We start from the raw sequence: 18,613 nt of genomic DNA on the forward strand, positions 1-18,613 counted from the left end.
TCCCTGTCTGACTTCAGCTGCCTGTGGCACAGCATAGCTGTAGGAGACTCCGAGGGCCTCTTGGGGCTGACTTTCTGGAGAGGCCCCTCCCAAAGGAGAAACCCAGCGGGTAGGCCGGCGTTGTAACTGAGGCAAACGCTCACCGGAAAGGATCCCATAGGGAATCCCCAGCAGAGCCGGAGGGAGGCATCCACCAAGGGGCCAGAAGAGACCCCAGCAGGTAGCCGCTCACCCTGGGCCAGTGGACAGAGGCCCACACGTGCATAGAGGCCACTGTGGGCAGCCAGCTGGAGTCACCTGGGGCTCCTGACTCCTCTTCAGGAGCCCACGTCTGGGGGAGACAGGGCAGGCAAGAGCAACTAAGACTCCGGGGAGTAGGGGTGGCAACGCTGGAGTCCTGTGCCCACCCCACGGGCGGGGCTGGGCACCGCTGCGGTCACTGGCAGGGTAGCCTCGGCCTGTTTACGGAGTGGTGCCAGGCCCTGGGTGGGTGACACAGAGGCCAGGGCCCTGCTGCTCACGGGGGAGGGGGCCGGGGGGATGGCTCATGGTGAGGTCGGGGGACGCAGTCCCCCGCGGGTAGTGGGGGTGGTCGAGGGCAGGGCCGGACCCTGCTGCTCAGGACTCCAGCCGCACCCAGTCGGCTCAGCTGGGCCAGCGCCATGTCTCCTCTGCCCCCTGCCTTTGTCCTTCCAGCCTGCCCACCTTCATTTTTCACCCCAGTCCCTGGTGTGTCCCCAGCCCCAAGGGTGCGGGGTTAGATGCTCCCCTGGTGTTGCATTAATGATTCAGTGAGTCCATGAACAAGTGAGTGGGTGGAACGCAGGCTGCAGGGCTGGGTGGCGACCCTCTGACCCCACAAGCGGGGCCGTGCTCAGTGACCGCACGGGGACCTGGAAGAGGGCAGGACGCCCAGATGGCAGGCCTGGGGAGTCCAGGCAGTTTGTTTCGAGCTAGCGGGCAGTGGGGGGAGGGGCGCTGGGCAAGGGAAGGAGTGTTGCAATTGGGAGTTGGCTGCCAGGGTGTTTCCTCACCCCCTCCTGATGCAGCGACCCGGACCCCCGGGTCACTAGCAGAGCAGTCCGGGCAGCTCCTGGCACCCGGGAAGGTGTTGCCTAAGAGCCTCTCTCCCTGGAGCCCCCGCCCTGCTCCGTCCCACCCCGGAGGCCGGATGGCCCCTCCGTGGGCACAGCCGCGAGGGGCGTGGGAGCCCCATGGGGCTGGGGCCTCCTTTCCCCGACCACCCCTAGCTGCTCCCTCGGCCCACCCTGTGGTCAGGGGGCCAGGAAAGACCCCAAGACCCGGGAGCGGAGGCCCCGGCTTGCAGAGGGGCCTCTCTGGGAGTCTTCCCTAGCGCTGGCTCTGAGTCTCCTGCTGGATGGGCTGGGGGGTGGGGTGGGGGGCCTGCCCGCCAGCTGGGCTCTTCCGGGAGCTCATTAAGGGTTCTTTTGCCACCTCGGCTTGGAAAACGGAAATTAAAACCCACTGAGAGGGGAGGGTGGGGAGAAAGGCCAGCCAAGAAACACCAGTTGTGGGGTGACCTACGAGCAAGCCCCCCGTAGGTGGAGGGGCTCCCGGCTTTGCCCTGCAGTTCATGACCCCGAAGAGGCAGTCCTTCCACTCGCACCCCACCTTGGCCACACCAAGCACTCACTGCAGCCTCGCTAGGGCTGTCCTGGGGGCACAGCCAGACCTGGCCGTCCAAGGTGACACTTCTCAGTGGAGATGGACAGCAGGGGCCAGGAACAGAGGTGGCACCAGCGAGGTTCCTTCCCCGAGAACAGGAGGCTTGGCCTGATAGAGCCCCGGCCTGCCAGATCCCTCAGGCAGTGGCCTGTGAATTGGGGAGGTGGGGGAAGGGTGTCTCCCGGAGACCCAGCGGGGGGCAGCAGGGCTCCAGGCCTCACGGGAGCACAAAGCCAGCTCTGTCCCTTGCCCTGCGGAGGAAACTGCCCCTCGGGGCCCAGACCACCCCGGGCCGGGTGGCGGGGGTGTGTCCTGGCCAGGAGGCCGGGCTGGGCCTCGGGCTCAGGGTAAGCAGGTGGTGTCCTCGTTCATGGACAGGAGGGGTTCGCGCACCGCCATGGCCAAGCCTGTGGCCCAGAGGTCCCCCTGCTCCAGGTGCCCCTCGGTTAGCACTAGAGGAGCGTCTTGGGTGCTGTGGCCACAGGAAAGCAGATTCAGGCCAAGCTGAGTCCCGCCCGAATGGACATCCAAGTTCGGAGCGTAGCCGCGTGTCCGAACAGGGACGACCCCTGCCCAAGGGGTGCAGGCAGAGCCCCCGACCCCTCCCGGGCGTGTCATGGGCACTCACACACTTAGAGCCTGGGGGCGTCCCCCAATCCACCCGCCTCCTTGAAAGTTCAGGGGGCAGAGTCAGCCCTTCCCATGGGGAGCTCCCCCCCAACCCCCGGGGCCTCTGCCCCGCCCCCCTCACCACTGGGACCCTCAGGAACCGGCACTGGTGGCATTGACCGTGGTCCTCCAGAGCCCCAGGCCCACCTTATGTGGCCCGAGCGGGCTGCCCGCCTGGCCCAGGACCGCGTGTGGCTGCCCGTGGGGGCCTGAGCCTATTGCCAGGCGCGCTTGACACTGCGGCTGGTTTGCTGCTCCCCCCAGGCCACCATCAGCGCCACGACCGCAGACCTGAAGGCCCTGCAGGCCCACTTTGAGGATGCCGTCTCGGCCCATCAGAGGGAGGCCAGGGCTCTGGGCAAGAGGCTCCGGGAGATGGCCGCCCAGCGGAGCAGCGCCTGGAGAGAGGTGAGGCAGGGTGAGAAGGGGGGCCCCTGCGAGGAAGGTGTGACCTGAGGGGTAGGAGGGCACCTGCATCCAGGACCCACCTTCCAACAAGCCGTGGGGAGAGCCCAGGCGAGACGCTGCTGAGCGGGTGCGGCCCGCACACAGCGTGAGGCCTGGATGCCACCAGACCAGGCCCTGGGGGGGCGAGGCCTCCCTGGGCAGGGGGAGACACGCAGAGTGAGTGGGGTGTCCCGGGGCAGCCTCGCGCGGGCGCCACCAGGGCCCAGAGGCTGGTGCAGGGCCCCCAGAGCCTTGTGAGGTATGCCGGGGTGGGGGTCAGGTTGCGCCTGGGCGAGCGGAGCTCGGCGGGGGGCAGGCTGGGGAGGTGTTTCTGAAGGGGATTTGATGGGACGTGGGGATGCCGGGAGGGGGCGGGCAGGCGGGCACAGGGATTGGGGCGGGGGGAGGGGCCCCGGGGCCCGGCGACCTCATGCACTCCCCGGGCCGGGCGCCAAGGCTGGCAGGCGGGCGGGGGAGCGGCCAGCAGAGTGAGGAGAGGGGCCGGGCCCTCCCCCAGCCCCCCGAGCCGGGCCAGGAGAGGGCGAGAGCGTGATTGAACATGACAGCCTGTTTACTTTGGCCCCCAAAGAGAAAGGTCTCCTTTCAACAGATTTCGAAGTCAGGCCCGGTCAGCGACCACACGGGGAAGCAGAATGAGAGTTTAAAACTGGGGGCGGCAGGGGGAGGAGCCGGGGAGAGGGGGGCACGTTTGTGCTGGTGGGTGAAGGGAGAAAGCAATGCCTCGTGGGAAGTTCAAGTTCCCCGATTGGCCGCCCCCAGGAAGGAGAGGGGCCCCAGAATGGGGACGGGGTGACGGGGAGGCTGGGGCGGGTGAGGGGGGCAAGGGGAACAATGGCAGAGAGACGGAGCCCAGAGGACCCTCCCAGGCGCCAGGCTGGCCCGGAGTCACCATGGAAACCATAACACTTTCACAGCCTTTAAACTGGAGGAACGTCCAGGCCTCTCACAGCCGTGCCTGAGGTCCACACGCGCGTGTGTGCGTGTGTGTGTGTGTATCACACGCAATACATACACCGCCTGTGCACATGGAGACCACACCCCCATGCACACACGTGCACACAGAGTGACCGTGCACACACATGCACTCATGCGTGGACACAGCACTCACACATGCAAACACATATGGGCACCACATATGTGCAACAAGCAGCACATGTGACTCCGAGTGTACTCACACGTATGAGCATGACACATGCGTGTGAACGGACATGTGGGCACGCATGTCTGCACATAGGTGTGTGCAGACGCACACACCACACACGCATGCTGTGTGCATACACACGTGTGTGCTTGCACATGCATGCACACACGTGAACACGCACACACAAGCCAGGGCCCCTCAGCAGCCCCTCCCCTGCTTTCCCTCCTCCATGCAGAGCGCTCGGGTCACCTCCCTGCAGGAGATTTCAAAAGAGTCTGTTTATACAATTTCTAGTAAAGAAATAATTATTATAATCACATTAAGAGATTTGGCTGTAAAATTCCTGTAAAAGGGCCGGTTGTTCTCATGAGGCGGGGGGCGGGGCAGGGGGGCTCCCCCACGTTTGTTTTGCTTGTTTTCATCTCCTCGGCCCTGGGAAATGAAAACAGCTTCTTTTATGACGGATAGGCCCTTTTGCTGGTCCTTGACCTTCGGGGTGGATTTCTGCTGAGCTCGGCGGAAAATGCTCTGCACAGTTGTGGCTCCCACATGTGGGGGGCGGGAGGGGGGCGGAGGGGGGCCCTTCCCAAAAACAGAACAACAATAACAGCCAGCGGACGCGGGAGCCAGGCCGGCCAGGGGCCTGGACAGTGTCCCGCTGAAACAGCCAGCAAAGTGGGGCTCGCTCTGGCAAACCAGCGCCTGGACATGTCTCTGTTTTTGTGGCTTCCCCCGCCGGCTTCCTCCACCTCCTCCTCTGGGGCACGCCTTCTCCAGAGTGCGCCGGTGGTGGTCGGTGGGGAGACCAGGGGTCCCAGCCGAGCCCCAGAGCCCGCACGTCGGGCTGAGCTGCCCCTTCCCGGGGGTCTGCACTCCCTCCAGCACCTCCCACCAGAGGGTGAGCCCCGGGGGCCCTGAGGCAGCTCGTGTCCCAGAGCGCTTAGGAACCCTGACCGCCACTGACGCTTCAGCTCGGCTCTCAGCCCCACAAAACCATGGAGCCCGCAGGCCCTGCCCAGAAGCCAGGGGGTGAGGAGGGCCCCGGAGCAGGGGATGACACAGGTTCCGGCTCCAGCGCGGTGGGAGTCCCCCTCTGGACCCGGAGCAGGTCTGGCAGGGGACAAGGACACACCTGCAGCCTCTTCCCCCTCCTCGGGTCAGCTCACAGAGGTGTGGAGTGGCCTGAGGCCAGGGTCCGGGTTGCTGGGCCCTGAGGTCCCCACTGGCTCCACAGCCTTCCCACCCTGGGGCCTCTGCTGCCCTCACCCCTGGGGTTTAGGAGGCCTTCGATTCTGTGGCGGGCACCTTGAACCGTGCTCCTGTGACAGTGACAGCCCGGTCCGAGCGGCCCTGCTGCGGCCAGAGGACGCTGAGGGCGCCGCCGCCCAGAGACCTGGCCTCCCGACTCCCTCCCTCACCGAGAGGGAGCCGAGGCCTGAGGCAGTAGACGTGCCCACGGCCTTGCAGGGCTCAGGAGCCTGGGCTGCTGAGGCTGCTCTCCACACCAGGGTGGGCGGTGGCCCGGGGGCCACACCCTTATTGAAGGGAGGAGCCAGCCCGAGGGACACAGGTGGAGACAGTGCAGATGTGTGGGTGGAGCTGTGTCCCACACAGGCCCTGCTGACCGGTGACGAACGTCCCCAGGGTCCAGGGAGGGAGCCCAGGGCAGCACCAGGGTCAGGAAGGGCCAGGGTGTCCCCTGCCAGGGCTCTGGGATGGGCCCCCGTGGGCCATCCTGCAGCCCCAGCGGCGTGGGCAAAGCCAGGCTGCCTGCTTCTCCTTCGAGCACTGGACGACCCGGGGCCGGGGTCGGGGGGGCACTGGCGCTGCCAGAGCAGAGCCGGAGGCCACAGCTGACCCTGGCCCGTGGCCCCCAGCTGGCCCCTAGAGACACACACTCCTCCCCAGGCGGAGAGGCTGCGGGCACAGCTGGACGAGGCCCAGGAGGGGCTGGCCGCCCTGCACCGGGAGCTGCAGGGCAGTGAGGAGAGCCGGGAGAGGCTGCACAGGGAGGCCCGGGACGCCTGCCGGGCGCTGGAGGACGAGGCCCGAGAGAAGAACATGCTGCGGGTCACCCTCCACAGAGTCGAGCAGGAGAAGGCCAGGTAGGGCGGCCGCCCCACAGAGCAGCCCTGGTCCTATTGAGCTGGGCCAGATGATGGTGAAGTGGACACACCAAGCGGACCCAGGGTGCCAGCTGCCCGTCCAAAGGGTCTACGGTGCTGGCACAGGAGGTGGAGGCTGGGATGCCGCCAGGCCTGTCCTCACCCTCAGGAAGTTCCGTTCAGCAGGCAAGACAGGCCCCAGGTGGCCAGAAGGAGACGGCCCAGGGCTGGGGAGCAGAGGGAGGCCAAGGACCTGGTCAGTGGCTCCGGGATGCCTACCAGAGGCAGGACAGACTGGCCGGAGCTGTGGCCCTCCCCGGGGAGCAGCAGATGTGCCGGGGGTGCTGGACACTGGGTCTCTGGGGGTGTGGCTAGAGGGAGGGGAGTGGGGAGAGGGGCTGAGACACGGCAAGGGGCCCGGCCAGCTGGGCAGTCGGACCCAGACAGAGGTGTGCCCCAGGAGGCTGGGCTTCGGGACACTCGAATCGGATGTGGGGAGTGTCTGGCTGGAGTGAGGCGGGCGGCCTGCCGGGTGGCCAGGACCATCACCTCGGGGGATGCCGGAGCCCCAGGGGAGCTCCCCGGCCCGAGGTTGTGACCCTCTGCTCAGCTTTCAGCGTTCCAAGGAGGAGAAGGCACAGAAGGTGCTGGTCCTGGAGGAGGCCCGGGCAGCGGCTCAGAAGGAGGCCGGCGAGCTGCGGGCCCTTCTGCAGGGGGCAGAGCAGTCACGGGCAGATGCCCACCGGCAGCTCCAGGAGCTACGCAGACAGGTGAGGGGCCGCCCTGGAGCCCACACCCCTCCAGGAGCGTCCCCCCCACTCCCCAGACTTGGAGCCACAGCAGAAGGGCCCTGCTTAGACTCACAGGGTCTGGGTTGGGTCTGCCTGTGGGGCACAAGGACAAGCCCCACACCTACTGGCTTAAAACAATCATTCGGACGCCCGTGGACTCTGAGGGCCAGGAGGGCAGCCAGGGCGCCACGCCGAGGAGACTCCACTCCACAGAGGGACCGATGGTGGGGCTCTCCCAGCACGGCTTCTCAGGTGTCCGGTGGCTGATGCTGGCTGTCGGGGGGACGGAGTGGGCAGCTCCCGTGGCCCCGAGTGGCCTGGGTTCTTCCCATCACGGCCGCCTCAGGGCTCAGGGTGAACAGATGGGTACTGCTTCACCCTTTAGTCTTGGCGTCCGAGGTCACGGCCACTTAACACTGACCACCTTGGTCTCAGCCCACCCAGGAGGGCCCTAGACCGCCCTTCAAAGTGTGCACACCCAGTTTTGCCAGACTTCTGCAGACAAATTTGTTGGTGAACTGTCTACTGTAGGGACGGGCACAGGCACCCTTCCTCGCTCGAATGGCCTCTGCACCAGCATTTTTCACGTCTCTGGGCTCCACAGAGTGTCCTGGCCCCAGAGACGAGACAACAGGAGGGGGTGTGGAGTGGCCGAGAGAGTCAGCTCCAAGGGCCTGGTCCTGGTCTTGCGGGGGGCATGGCACAGACCCTAGGCTGGAACTGGACTTGGCCTTAGCCTCCCCGAGTGCAGTCTGCTGCCTGGGAGGGAGGCTCCCTCCCGGGCCATGTGAGCAGAGGCAGAGGTCAGGGAGGCCCCCCCAGCCCCCCCGCCCTCCTGGCACAGAGGCCCAGGCGACCCCATCAGTGTAGACCCCACACACCCAGGTGATGTCACTGGAGGCCGAGAACCAGAGGAAGAGCCAGGAGCTGTGCCGGATGCAGGTCCGGGGCGCACAGGGTGCGCAGCAGCAGCAGCAGAGCCAGCAGGGGGCGCTGGAGCTGCAGAGGCTGGCGGCCAAGGCACAGGCAGCCAGAGAGGGCTCGCAGAGGGAGGTAGGAGCCCAGCAGCGCCCAGGGCTTCCCGTCTGGCAGGCGCGGGGCCTCAAGCTGGGGGACTGGCGGTCTCCACCCCAGCCTGGGCACTTCCTGAGGGGCTGTGGCATCTCCGTTTATCCCCCATTCACTCATGAGTATTCAGAGGGCACCTTGCCTGAGTCCACGGAGGGACCATCCCAGGGGATGGGGGCACAAGTCAGGCCGCGAACAGGGTCTGCCTGGGGCTTGCCCCACGGAGGCCAAGGAGGGGACAGCCTGGGGCCATCGCCCCATCTGGCCAGGGTTGTGTGGCTGCCAGTGGGCTCTAATCCTGCCAGGACCTGCTGCATTGTTCTGGGGTGTCCCTCCCCACCTGGGCTCAGGTGTCCCCATAGTCCGACAGGGGGTGGGAAGCAGGTCCAGGGCCCCCTAGCTGTGACATGCTGAGGAGAGGGTAAGACCAAGAGGGCTGGGGAGTCTTCATAGGGCAGGTGGGTCTGGAGCCCCCGAGTCCCTCCCCCAGGTCCTGAGGCTGCAGCGGGCGCTGGCGGAAGCGGAAACCAGGGCCGAGGCCCGGGAGAAGCAGCCGGAGGAGCGCCTCTGCGAGAGCTGGGGTGCCGAGCAGGCCCTCCGGGCCGAGCTGCACAGCGTCACCAGGAAGCTGCAGCAGGCCAGCGGCACGGCCGATGGCCTCCAGGCTCGCCTGGATAGGGCCTGCCAGCGGGTCGGCAGCCTGCAGCAGGAGGTGGCCCAGGCTGAGGGCGCCCGGCGGGAGGTGGAGGCCCAGCTGGGCCGGCTGTGGTCCACGCTCCGCCTGGGCCTGGGGCTCCGGGGACAGAGCCCCGTGGCCTCCCCTGAGCGGCCCATCTCCCCTGCCAAAGGTCAGTGTCCTCCGTGGCTTCAGGCAGGCTCCTGTCCCAGCTGAGTCACCCTCCTGGGGCATTCCCCGCCCCCTAGGGCTCATGATCCTCGGGTCCAGGTTAGGGTTAGAAATGCAAAGGAGGAATGTCTGGGATCAGAGCCAGCAGGAGAGAAGCGGGGGCCTGAGCCCTGTGCCTCTCCCCAGGCTCCCCATGGCCGGGGACGGGAGAGAGAAAGGGGGACAGGGCACCTGCGTGTCTGTCACCGCATCCCTGCCACGCTATCTCAGGCATCACTGTCTTGCAGGCTCAGAGGGCACCCAGGGTTCCCCTGGGCGGCGGAGTGCCAGCGCCCCCGGCCGGTCCCGCTCGCCGCTCCGATGGCCCTCGCCTGCCCCGGGAGATTGCAGCACAGAGGGGGCCGTGGCCTCGGTGAGGGACGACCTGGGGGACTTGGTGCAGAAGCAGCGGGATGCCCGGCGGGAGCGGGAAGGGGGGCGGGGAGGACCCGTCCTGGAGGCTCCAGGAGGCGGCGAGGAGACGCTCGCTCGGTCTGCTGTCCTTCTGTCTGTCCGTCCTGGATCCACTGAGACCCTGGCAGGACCCTGAGGGATAAACACCAATAAATATCAGCATCCCTCGAAACACAGCTGCCCCATTGTCCAGGGCTGCCTTCCATCCTCAGACCAGGCAGCAGTGCCTGTCCTCTGAAGAACCAACCCAGGGGCTGGCCCGGTCCCCCCTAGAGTGCCCCAGTGACCCCACCCTGCTGCCCCAGGGATCCCGCAGGGCAGTCCATGAGCTGCCCCCGCCAGATTCGCCAGACTCGAAGGGGCGAGGGTGGGAAAAGACAGACTGACAGTGACCGGGCCCTGGCCCGGGGTCCTCCACGGACACCTGTTCCCCTTCCACCGCCCACCCCCACCCCGCCCGACCAGTGCCAGCCCCGGGGACGGGCTCCAGCCCCACACAGGCCCAGATTCCGGTGGGGGGCCGTCCCTGCAGGTCACCCTGACCCCACCTACCGGCCGGCTCCTGTGCCCCTGCAGGCCCTGTTGCCCCGCTCTGTGTCCATCCCGCACAGCTGGACACGGGAGCCCAGCCGCCACTCCAGCCCTCGGTGCCCCCCTCCCTGCACCCGCAGGCCAGCCCAGCCACCCACCGCCCTGTCCCACCCGAGCAGCCATGAGCTGCCCCACCCGACCCTCTAGCCCAGTACTTGGCCCTTCACCAACCCACGCCCACCAGCTGCCCCTTGACCTTGGTTCTCCCGCCCAGGATGCCTGGCGCTGCCAGGCGGGGAGGCTGAGCAGCCGGCTGAGCAAGGCCGAGAGCGAGCGTGCCCGAGCCCAGAGCCACGCGGGGCAGCTGCAGAGGGCGCTGGCCGAGGCAGAGGAAGGTAGCCGTCCTTCCCCACCCTGCCCTGGGCACCACTGCAAGGGCCCCCAGAGCCCACCTCCTGGCACCACGAGGGTCCGTCCCGGGAGCTGCTCGGGCTCAGGCCACGGGGCCAGACCCCGGAACCAGTTCGCCCCCCACCCCGAGGTGCCCCAGCACCTGGCAGCTGGTGGGTCTTTCTCAGCCGTGGCTTCCCCGTCACAAGGCAGTAAAGTCCAGAGGCCTCCAAGGCCCGCCCCGACCTGGCCCCCAGCTCCTCCGCCACGCCGGCCTCCTGCAGTCCCACCTCTGGGCATCTGCACTGGCTGTGCCTGCCGCCCGGGCCCTCTTCCCCCACCAGGTCCTCGGCCCACGTCAGCTCCTCAGAGGGAGGCCCCCTGCCCTGCTGGTCACCCCACCTCCTTTCTGTCCCCCTTCCCCCACTCCTGGGTCTGCCCAGGAGGCAGGCCCGGGCCTGGCACGGAGTCCAAGGGAGGGATGTCCGGGAGCAAAGCCAGCAGGAGAGAAGGAAGGGGTGGGGGGAGGGGCCTGGAGTCCAGGCAGAGGGAGCTGGCACCCCAGACCTGCCCCCGGGGACCTTGACTTTGAGGCAGGACGGGAAGGGCAGGGAATTTTCAGAGGGGGGCCTCTCCAGCCCCTACCATCCAGGTGCTGGTCACTTAAACTCACCAAGCCTCAGTTTTCCAGCCTGTGCAATGGGAGGGGCCCTCCCCGGGAGGCAGCCCCACAGAACTTGGGAGCCAGGTGAGCTGCCCCGCTTGCCCCACAGGCCGGCGCCAGGCGGAGGGGGAGCTGAGCGGCTCACAGGCTGCGCGGGCCCTGCAGGAGGAGGTGCCCCCGAGGCGCGGAAGAGCAGAGGCTCCAGGTGGGCGCACGTCACACCCCGGGGCAGGGGGCGGGGTGGGGAGGAAGGCTTCTGGGGGAGGGCGTGTTCCAGGTCCCTGTGGGCAGCGGCATGGCTGCACAGGTGGCCCCCGGTCATCGGGCCCCCACAGAGCTCGTCAGGGCCACCCTGGCAGAGCCGTCTTTGCAGTGGTCCCAGCCTTTATTTTACAGATTTGCAGACACTGAGTCCTGAGCAGGGAGCGGCTTGGCCCTGGTGGCACAGTCGGCGAGGGGCCGAGTCGGGGGCAGACCCCCGGCCTCCCAGGTCTGTGCTTTTGGCGGCAGGCATAGGGTGGCACTGGCCTAGCTTTGGAACTCTCCAGATGTGTGGGGTCATATGTCTGCCGCCGCGGGACCGCATTTTCTTCTATGACACTCACACATGGAAGGAGGTTGCACAGGGTGGACTTGGGTAAATATACCACGTGCTGGCCTTTGGGGTGTGAAGGCGGCCACCGGGGTGAAGTTTTCAGGTGAGGATCTGGGCCTGGGGTGGGAGCCAGGCCTGGGTGGACGGGGGCTGGCCCGGATCCCCCTCACTGCACCCCACCCAGGCCCACGAGTCCAAGGAGCCCTGGACTGTGCTAAGATCGCTCGGCAGGACAGCGCCAGGGCTCAGCTGGGTCTGGGCCACTGTGGCTGCTTGAGGGCCTCAGAGCGCCAAGAACAGCGCACCTGGCTCAGGGGGTACAGGCCCCAGAGGCGGTCACCCCCAGGTGTCAGGGAATCGGGCCCCCCGGCCCCATGCTGAACAGACGAGGGTGACAGAGACAGCAGAGTGGAGGGGCTGAGGAGGACACGGGTTCGGGTCCAGGCCACCCCCTCCCAGTGCCTTGCGAGGAGGGACCTGGAGAGATGGCCTTGCAGGTCAGCACAGCAGTGAGCCGGGCGAGGCCTGTAGGGTCCCAGGGGCAGCCGGCAGGCAGGCCTCCCCTCAGAGGGCAGGTGCGGACGCCAAGCCTGCGCTGACTTGCTCCATGCGGGGCTCGGCCTGGAGCCTGGTGGCAGGGGCCTGGGTCCCAGGTGCCCGCTAGGCCAGGAGCCTCTGAGGAGGGGCCTCCTGCAGGTGATGGGCAGAGAGCAGAGAAGGAACTCAGCCTGGAAAACATTGGTGAGCTGAGAGGAGATTTCTGTTTCAAAGGCCCCAGTGGCTGCAGCTGCTGCGGAGAGGCTCGGAGGGCTCAGTCCCAGGGCCCAGGTGCCTTGCTGGGGGCTTGGGAGATGCCCAGGAAGTGTGGGGTCTGAGGAAGCAGGGGAGGCGGGGCCAGGCTGTGTTCCATTTTACACGTATGTCCACATGTATGTGTTCCATGCGCACTTGAAAATAGTGTTTCCTGTTTGCAGGTTACACGTTTTGAAGTATACCTCTTAAACCAACCTTTACATCATTCAAATATTCCACCTTGATTCTGTCTCCTGGATTTATCGAAGCTAAGAATCATGTGTGGAATTTTCCCAAGACAGTTTTTTGGGGCAATGTCTCCTTTTATCTCTAAGGGTCTGTAACTTCTAGATCTCTCTGACACGCTCTCTCTAACGTTTGCTTACTGGTCTGGAGGCCTCTGTGCCCTGCTCCGTGCTATTTGTCTTGAATTCTACACTGCCCAACGCTGGCAGTGTCCCCACCATCTCCTGACCCTGGCCTCTGCACTTTGCTCTGTAGGTTTTCGGCCATCGTGTCATCAGCCTGGCTTTGGTTACAATCCTACTTTAGAGTCTTTCCCTTTCGCAGGAGAATTTGCCCCACTTACAAGTTTTGTGATAACTTATGCTCTGCTTTTCTTCCATCGCTGACGAGACACCTGCCCCTTTAACGACTCCTCACGACTTCCTTTTTGTCCTTTCACTGTGGGGTCATCTGCCCACCCCTTCCCTCCAGTGTCTGCATCCTGGTGTCATCCCTTGTCCGGTCTCTTGGTCACCGCTCGGGGGGGAGGGGGATTGTTACAACAATTGAAGCGTTTTCCCCTAATATTCGGTGTTAAGTGTGAAGAGAATGTGTGTGTCACCTGAGCTCAGGGACCTCCCACGGCCACCCCCAGCCACAGGGTTCTGCACCTGTGCCCTGGCTCTGCTCTGCTCTGAGGGCTCCCCTCCTCCAGACCTGCCCCACCCCCTTCTTTCTCCTCAGCGCCCAGGCGGGGTCCCTGAAGAGCTGGCCCCTGAGTCTGAACCCCACCCCACCCCCTGCCCGTGTCTGCCGAGATGGGGGCTTTATGCTCACAGCAGCCCCCGCCGGCATTCTCCTTTCTGACAGCCCAGCTGCGAGTCACCGTGGACGGTTGACTTCACTCCACGTGTGAGCCCCTGTCCTTGGCCAGAAGTCCCACTGGCCTGCCTGCGGGGCTGGGCTCCCTCCGGGCTCCCACACTTGGGAGGCTGGGTCCACCCTCCTGAGGCTCCAGGAAGCGTCCCCTTGCAGCCGCGGAACTAGGTCCCGTTTCCCAGCTGTCTTCTGGACGCCTTCTCATAGGCTGCCCCGCCGCTGGCCGCTGCCCCGGCCTATGGCCCTATAAGGGACTAGGCCCACCCACCTGGGTACCCTCCCCTTGGGTGAACTCAGAGCCAATGGGCAGAGCCTTAAATACAGCTGCAAATCCCTTCGCCAATAACCTCACGTACTCGTGGGACAACACCGGCCGAAGGTCACGGGCCATCTCAGGATGCAGCCCTTCACAGTTGGGTTCTGTTAAACACGGCAGCTGAGCTCTTCATGAGCACAGATGGCTCCCTGAGTCAGGCTCACGTCCCACCTCTTCTGAGCGGGGCCTGTTTTTCCTTAGATTTCAGGCGCGTTGTTTGCCCTCTGACCTCAGTGTCAGACGGTGTCAAGAAATGTGAGGGTGTTTTAGGTTACTGGAGCTGCTCCTTCCGGAGTGGGAGCCAGAGGGCCCGTTGATCTTCGAAATGTTTGGCCCGCGCGTGGGGAGCCCGCTCCGCGTGAGGATCAAATCTACCTTCAGTTTATACCACTTCTTTCCACTTCGAAACCGTCTCTTCCCCTCCCCCCACTCCCTGCAACTCTCAGCCGCCCACCCTGCACTCTGGGCCCTGCCCTCCTCGCTGACCTCGAACTTCACCTTCTCATCACGTCTCCCACCAAGTCTGGGAGGACTTAGGGTCTCCGTGGGCTTAGCCGCTCTGCCTGCTCTCCCTGCCACCCCACGGCCCCGGGCTGGCGCTGGTGTTTTCACCACAGATGCTTCGCCCTCTGGCTCCCCCCTGGGCTCACTTCTCGAGAACATCAGTTACCGTTTTCTGACACGATTCCCCTTTCTTGCAATAACTCTGTTCTCTTTTTGATTCGAGACCCTCAGATCAGATTCCGTGGACCGACTGCTCTCCTGAATCACAGTTGACCGCGTGCGACTCATGTAGTGATTCTTCTTCCTCCTTTTGAGAAGGGTCTGGTCTTATTCCCAGTTGGGGGTACAGAGGAACCTCTCAGGGGCTTCATGCGTCTCTGGCCAGATGTTTCAAGCCCCAAGGGAAGGCAGAGAGGAAGAGTCCAAGGGGAGACGTGGGGAGCAACAGCAGAGACAGCACTGAGTCCCCACCAGAACTTTTCTGTTCCAGGAATAGGGAGGGTGAGGGCCCCGACCTCAGGGCAGAGCTGCGGGGTTGTCCTCAGGCTCCTCCCCCTGGCACTTGCCTGCCAGGGGGGTGGGGGCCTTCCTGGTACCTCACCCACTGTGACCCTCATCCCTGGAGGCCTCCCCTCCACACGCCCACTGTCCCCTCCAGCCCCAGCCTCTGAGGTACCTATGTGGGGTCTCCACACGGGGCGCAGACGGCTCTGCTGGATGTTGTTCACATATTCTCTACCCCTGTTCATTCTTCTGCTCGATCAAGTGTTCAGCAAAGTGTGTGTGCTACAATCTATCCATCGTTTGTCCAATTGTTCTAAGAATTCTGGCAATTCGCAATCATCCTATTTGTAGGCCCCTTCCCTCCATGTGCTGCTCTCCATCTTCCGGGAACCCGCAAAGTCCCTGGTCTCCAGCTGAGGAAAGTCTTCCCCTATTTTTGTAACCTGTTGGTCATTGCAGTGGGCGCCCGGGAGGGGGTTCAGACACACCTCAGTCACCGGAGGCCCCGGGCACTCTCCACTCACAGCCAATCCAGGCGGCAGCGTTTCCAGCCCGCTGTGGGCTCAGGATACGTGGCCACACTGCCTGCCGCCCACTGCCTGCACCACGTCCAGGCCGGGCTGCAGGCAGCCAGCGTGAGCTAGAGCAAGGCTTGCATCTGACAACATCTTTCACTCTCATGGACTGGATTTTTCCCTCGTTTCACATAAGCCAATGTGTTTGTCAAGAGAAAGTTAATTAAAAACATATTTTTCTAATTAAATGGTAGGCTGTGCTATGCAAACAGTAAGATTCTTGTTTGAGAGCAAATCCCTCCCTGTTTCCAGGGCTACCCTGGGAATTCAATAGATCAACAATGCAGAACCGAGCCCCAAGGTTAGGACACGCGCGAACACAGCCCCCGGGGGGCCTGCAGGCAGCTGGTGGGGCCTGAGCCAGCGCGAGGCGCGGCGGGGGGCCTGGCGCCCGCCCACTGGGAGAGACCGCCCGAGGCTGTCCTCGGACTGGCGCCAGGTCACAGCCTCGATGGCTCAGAGGGGCTCACAGCGTCCACCAGCACCTCACACTCCATCGCACACCCTCCCCTCCTCCCCAGAGAGCTCACCCCCCAGGGCCCAAATCCAGCTTCAGTCCAGGTTCTAGAAGCGAAGTGGGGAGCCGCTCGGCCTTCTGGGTGCGCTGTGGCTGGAGTGCATTCCTGATACTTGCTCAAGAATGTCTGTGTTCCTTTAGGGCACCATACTTGTCAGATCTTTTTGTGTGTTAAGAGTATTTTATCTTCATAAAAGGAATTGGTGAACTTTCCATCTCTTTCTACTACCTGGGATCATCGAAATAGCCTCAGAGTTAAGCCTTCTTGAAAGGTTACATTGAACCTACCTGCACACGCTCCGCCCCTCCTGTCATCTTAAGTAATACATTTTCATTGCCTATCCCAGCTTTTCCCTCGCTGTCTCTTTGAGTTTTTCTATCTCTTCTGGGGTCAGTTTTTGACATTTGGAAGTCACCCATCTCATATGTTTAAATGCGTTGCCAGGAACGCGCTCTTATATTTGGTAGCCATTTTTTATTTTTACACCTGTAGTTAGATCTTATTTATATCTATAATTAGATCTGTTTCTGTCCCTGATGTTGGAGATCTTTATTTGTCTCTCTTTAACTTGCCAACAGTGCATCTGTTTTATTGGTCTTTTTAAAGAATCAACTTTTATCTCTTTTCTCCTTTTCATCTAGTTTATTCGTTTCAGCTTTTATCCCTATTAACATACTCTTTTTTGTTGTTGTAATATTTCTGATTTCTTCAATTGCATAAGTGATGTAGTTATGTTTGGGCTTACTCTTTCAATAGTAAAAGCATTCAGTGTTATTGTGTTTTCCCTCATTGTGGTTTGGTATGTGCCCCCATAGGTTTTTGTTGTTGTTGTTTTATTTATTTTTGGCTGCATTGGGTCTTCGTTTCTGCGCTCGGGCTTTTCTCTAGTTGCGGCAAGTGGGGGCTACTCTTTGTTGCGGTGTGCGGACTTCTCACTGTGGTGGCTTCTCTTGTTGCAAAGCACTGGCTCTTGGTGCATGGGCTTCAGTAGTTGTGGCAGGTGGGCTCAGTAGTTGTGGCTTGCAGGCTCTAGAACACAGGCTCAGTAGTTGTGGCACACGGGCTTAGTTGCTCCACAGCATGTGGGATCTTCCGAGACCAGGGCTCAAACCCGTGTCCCCTGCATTGGCAGATGGATTCTTAACCACTGCGCCATCAGGGAAGCCCCCCCCAAAGGTTTTTAATATGAATTCTTTTCCTTTCTTACCAATTCTCTAGGAGTTTCCGTTTTTATTTCTTCTTTAATTCAAAGGTTATTTAGAAGAATAACTAAACGTTTGTGCCTCTTCCTGTTGCTGTGTCTTGTCTTACTGGAGAGAGGGCTGGCTTTGGGGGAGTTATAATCTTTTGATCAGCTTCTGGATGGATCTTTGCTTATGTTCCTGGTTTGTCGGTTGTCTCTTGGTTGTCAGTTGTTTGCTTTCTTGGTTCGGTTTTGTCTATTTGTTTGTGGTATGTTTGGAGGGAAACTGGACAAGCTGATTGCAGAGTTTACAGGGAAGAATAGATGTTTGAGATTTTCTAAGAAAATTTTGAAATAGTAATACTGACTGTAACAGCAGCGTGGTCAAAGCAGCAGGGGTTGGCACAAAGGTGGACAAAGAGGCAAGCAGGACAGGGCAGAGTCCAGAAGTTTCCAGCTATCCCTAACCGGCACCAGACCCCAGCCTCCTGTCTGGGCCACTGAGGCCCACTGTGTGAAGTAAGGGGCTTGGGCCCCTTATAAATATAAGCACTTCCCAGAGCTAGTTCTGTCCTGTGACCGGCCCGAGGGCTCGTGAGGCTCCAGAGGGCAGGGCCAGGCGGCCGTGCACTGCTGCCCAGCGCTCACCCACACTGGACACTTGCCAGCCGATGAACAAATCGATGCGTTGTCGCCAGTGGATGAAAAGGCTGAGGACCCGAACTCCGAAGGACGCTCTTGGGTTGGCGGCAGGTTCTGCTCTTGTGCAACAGGCAGGGTGCAGAACGTTACCTCTGCCTGCTGTGCTAGTGCCTGAGGCATTTCCAGCCTCTACAGACCCCCAGTTTACAGCAGCCCCCATACGGGGGTTGGGGGGAGGAGGGGAGGGGCAGTCCTCACAGGTCTTCTCCCGCCCGTCCTTCTCTTGCTTCCGATGAAAACGCTGTGAGATCACATCACACCCGTCCGCAGAGGGGGAAACCAAGGCTGGGGGCTGGTCCAAGGGCAGGTGCCAAGCACTGCCTCCTTCCCCAGGCCCGGGGTGGAGCCGCAGCAGCCCGCGGTCAAGCCTTGTGCGCTGAGGTAGCTGAACCCCCGCGCTGAGTGCAGGCTTGTGACGTGTGCACAGCCAGCCGCCCCCCATTCAGGATCAAGGCTCAGAACCAAAGCAAGCCAGCAATGAGACTGACTCAGTGGGGCAAAGGGAGATGTTCATAAAGGGTGCCCCGTTCAATTATTATGGTTCATTTGAATTCCATAAACGTTGAGTCACTACAAGAGGAGCACAATGCTTCACAGGAGTGGTTTGGAGCCTCTTTAAAATACCATGAAATATTTAAGCCATATTTGAAGGAAACTTCTGCTTTTCTACTGGAAAATGTGTACAAACAGAAAACTATAATTTCCAAAATTGTAAAGAAGGGTGAAACCTCAATTTTAGGTACAAGCATTGCTCTCTTTCCTTTCCTTTAACTTTCTAAACTGACAGACCAAAAAAAGTTCCTACAGGGTCACGGCACCTGTCCCGGCCTCACCCAGCCTGGGACGGGGGATGCCCGGTTGCTTCCCCTCCTCATCTGAGCCAGTCCTCCTCTTGTATTTAGTGAAAACGCAGTGGGAGATGGATGCAAAGCCCCCTTAGACACACGGCTCCCAGGACACAACTGCTGCGTCCTCGTGAATGACGCGTGTTTGCTGGCCGAGACCCG

At 62.4% G+C, this 18,613-nt stretch overlaps 1 protein-coding gene across 12 annotated transcripts in view; it reads left to right on the top strand.

Annotated features, from left to right (window-relative positions):
• CROCC2 (ciliary rootlet coiled-coil, rootletin family member 2) overlaps window positions 1-18,613 on the top strand; it is a 61,979-nt gene that overhangs the window by 41,459 nt on the left and 1,907 nt on the right. For 6 of the 12 annotated variants that reach the window (XM_081242469.1, XM_081242472.1, XM_081242473.1 and 3 more), the window contains 9 exons: window positions 2,620-2,763; window positions 5,873-6,069; window positions 6,680-6,839; window positions 7,746-7,913; window positions 8,419-8,776; window positions 9,063-9,187; window positions 10,034-10,154; window positions 10,923-11,018; window positions 14,462-15,391. In XM_081242469.1, coding sequence (XP_081098595.1) covers window positions 2,620-2,763; window positions 5,873-6,069; window positions 6,680-6,839; window positions 7,746-7,913; window positions 8,419-8,776; window positions 9,063-9,187; window positions 10,034-10,154; window positions 10,923-11,018; window positions 14,462-14,979 — 1,887 coding nt within the window. In that variant the 3' untranslated portion in view covers window positions 14,980-15,391. Of the gene's footprint in view, window positions 1-2,619; window positions 2,764-5,872; window positions 6,070-6,679; window positions 6,840-7,745; window positions 7,914-8,418; window positions 8,777-9,062; window positions 9,188-10,033; window positions 10,165-10,922; window positions 11,019-14,347; window positions 15,392-18,613 lie in introns of those variants that run through there. The other 6 variants (XM_081242476.1, XM_081242477.1, XM_081242475.1 and 3 more) reach the window with 6 other exon arrangements.

Source organism: Mesoplodon bidens, assembly GCF_964165515.1.
Source record: "Mesoplodon bidens genome assembly, chromosome: 8".
In the NCBI taxonomy this organism is placed as follows: Eukaryota; Metazoa; Chordata; class Mammalia; order Artiodactyla; family Ziphiidae; genus Mesoplodon; species Mesoplodon bidens.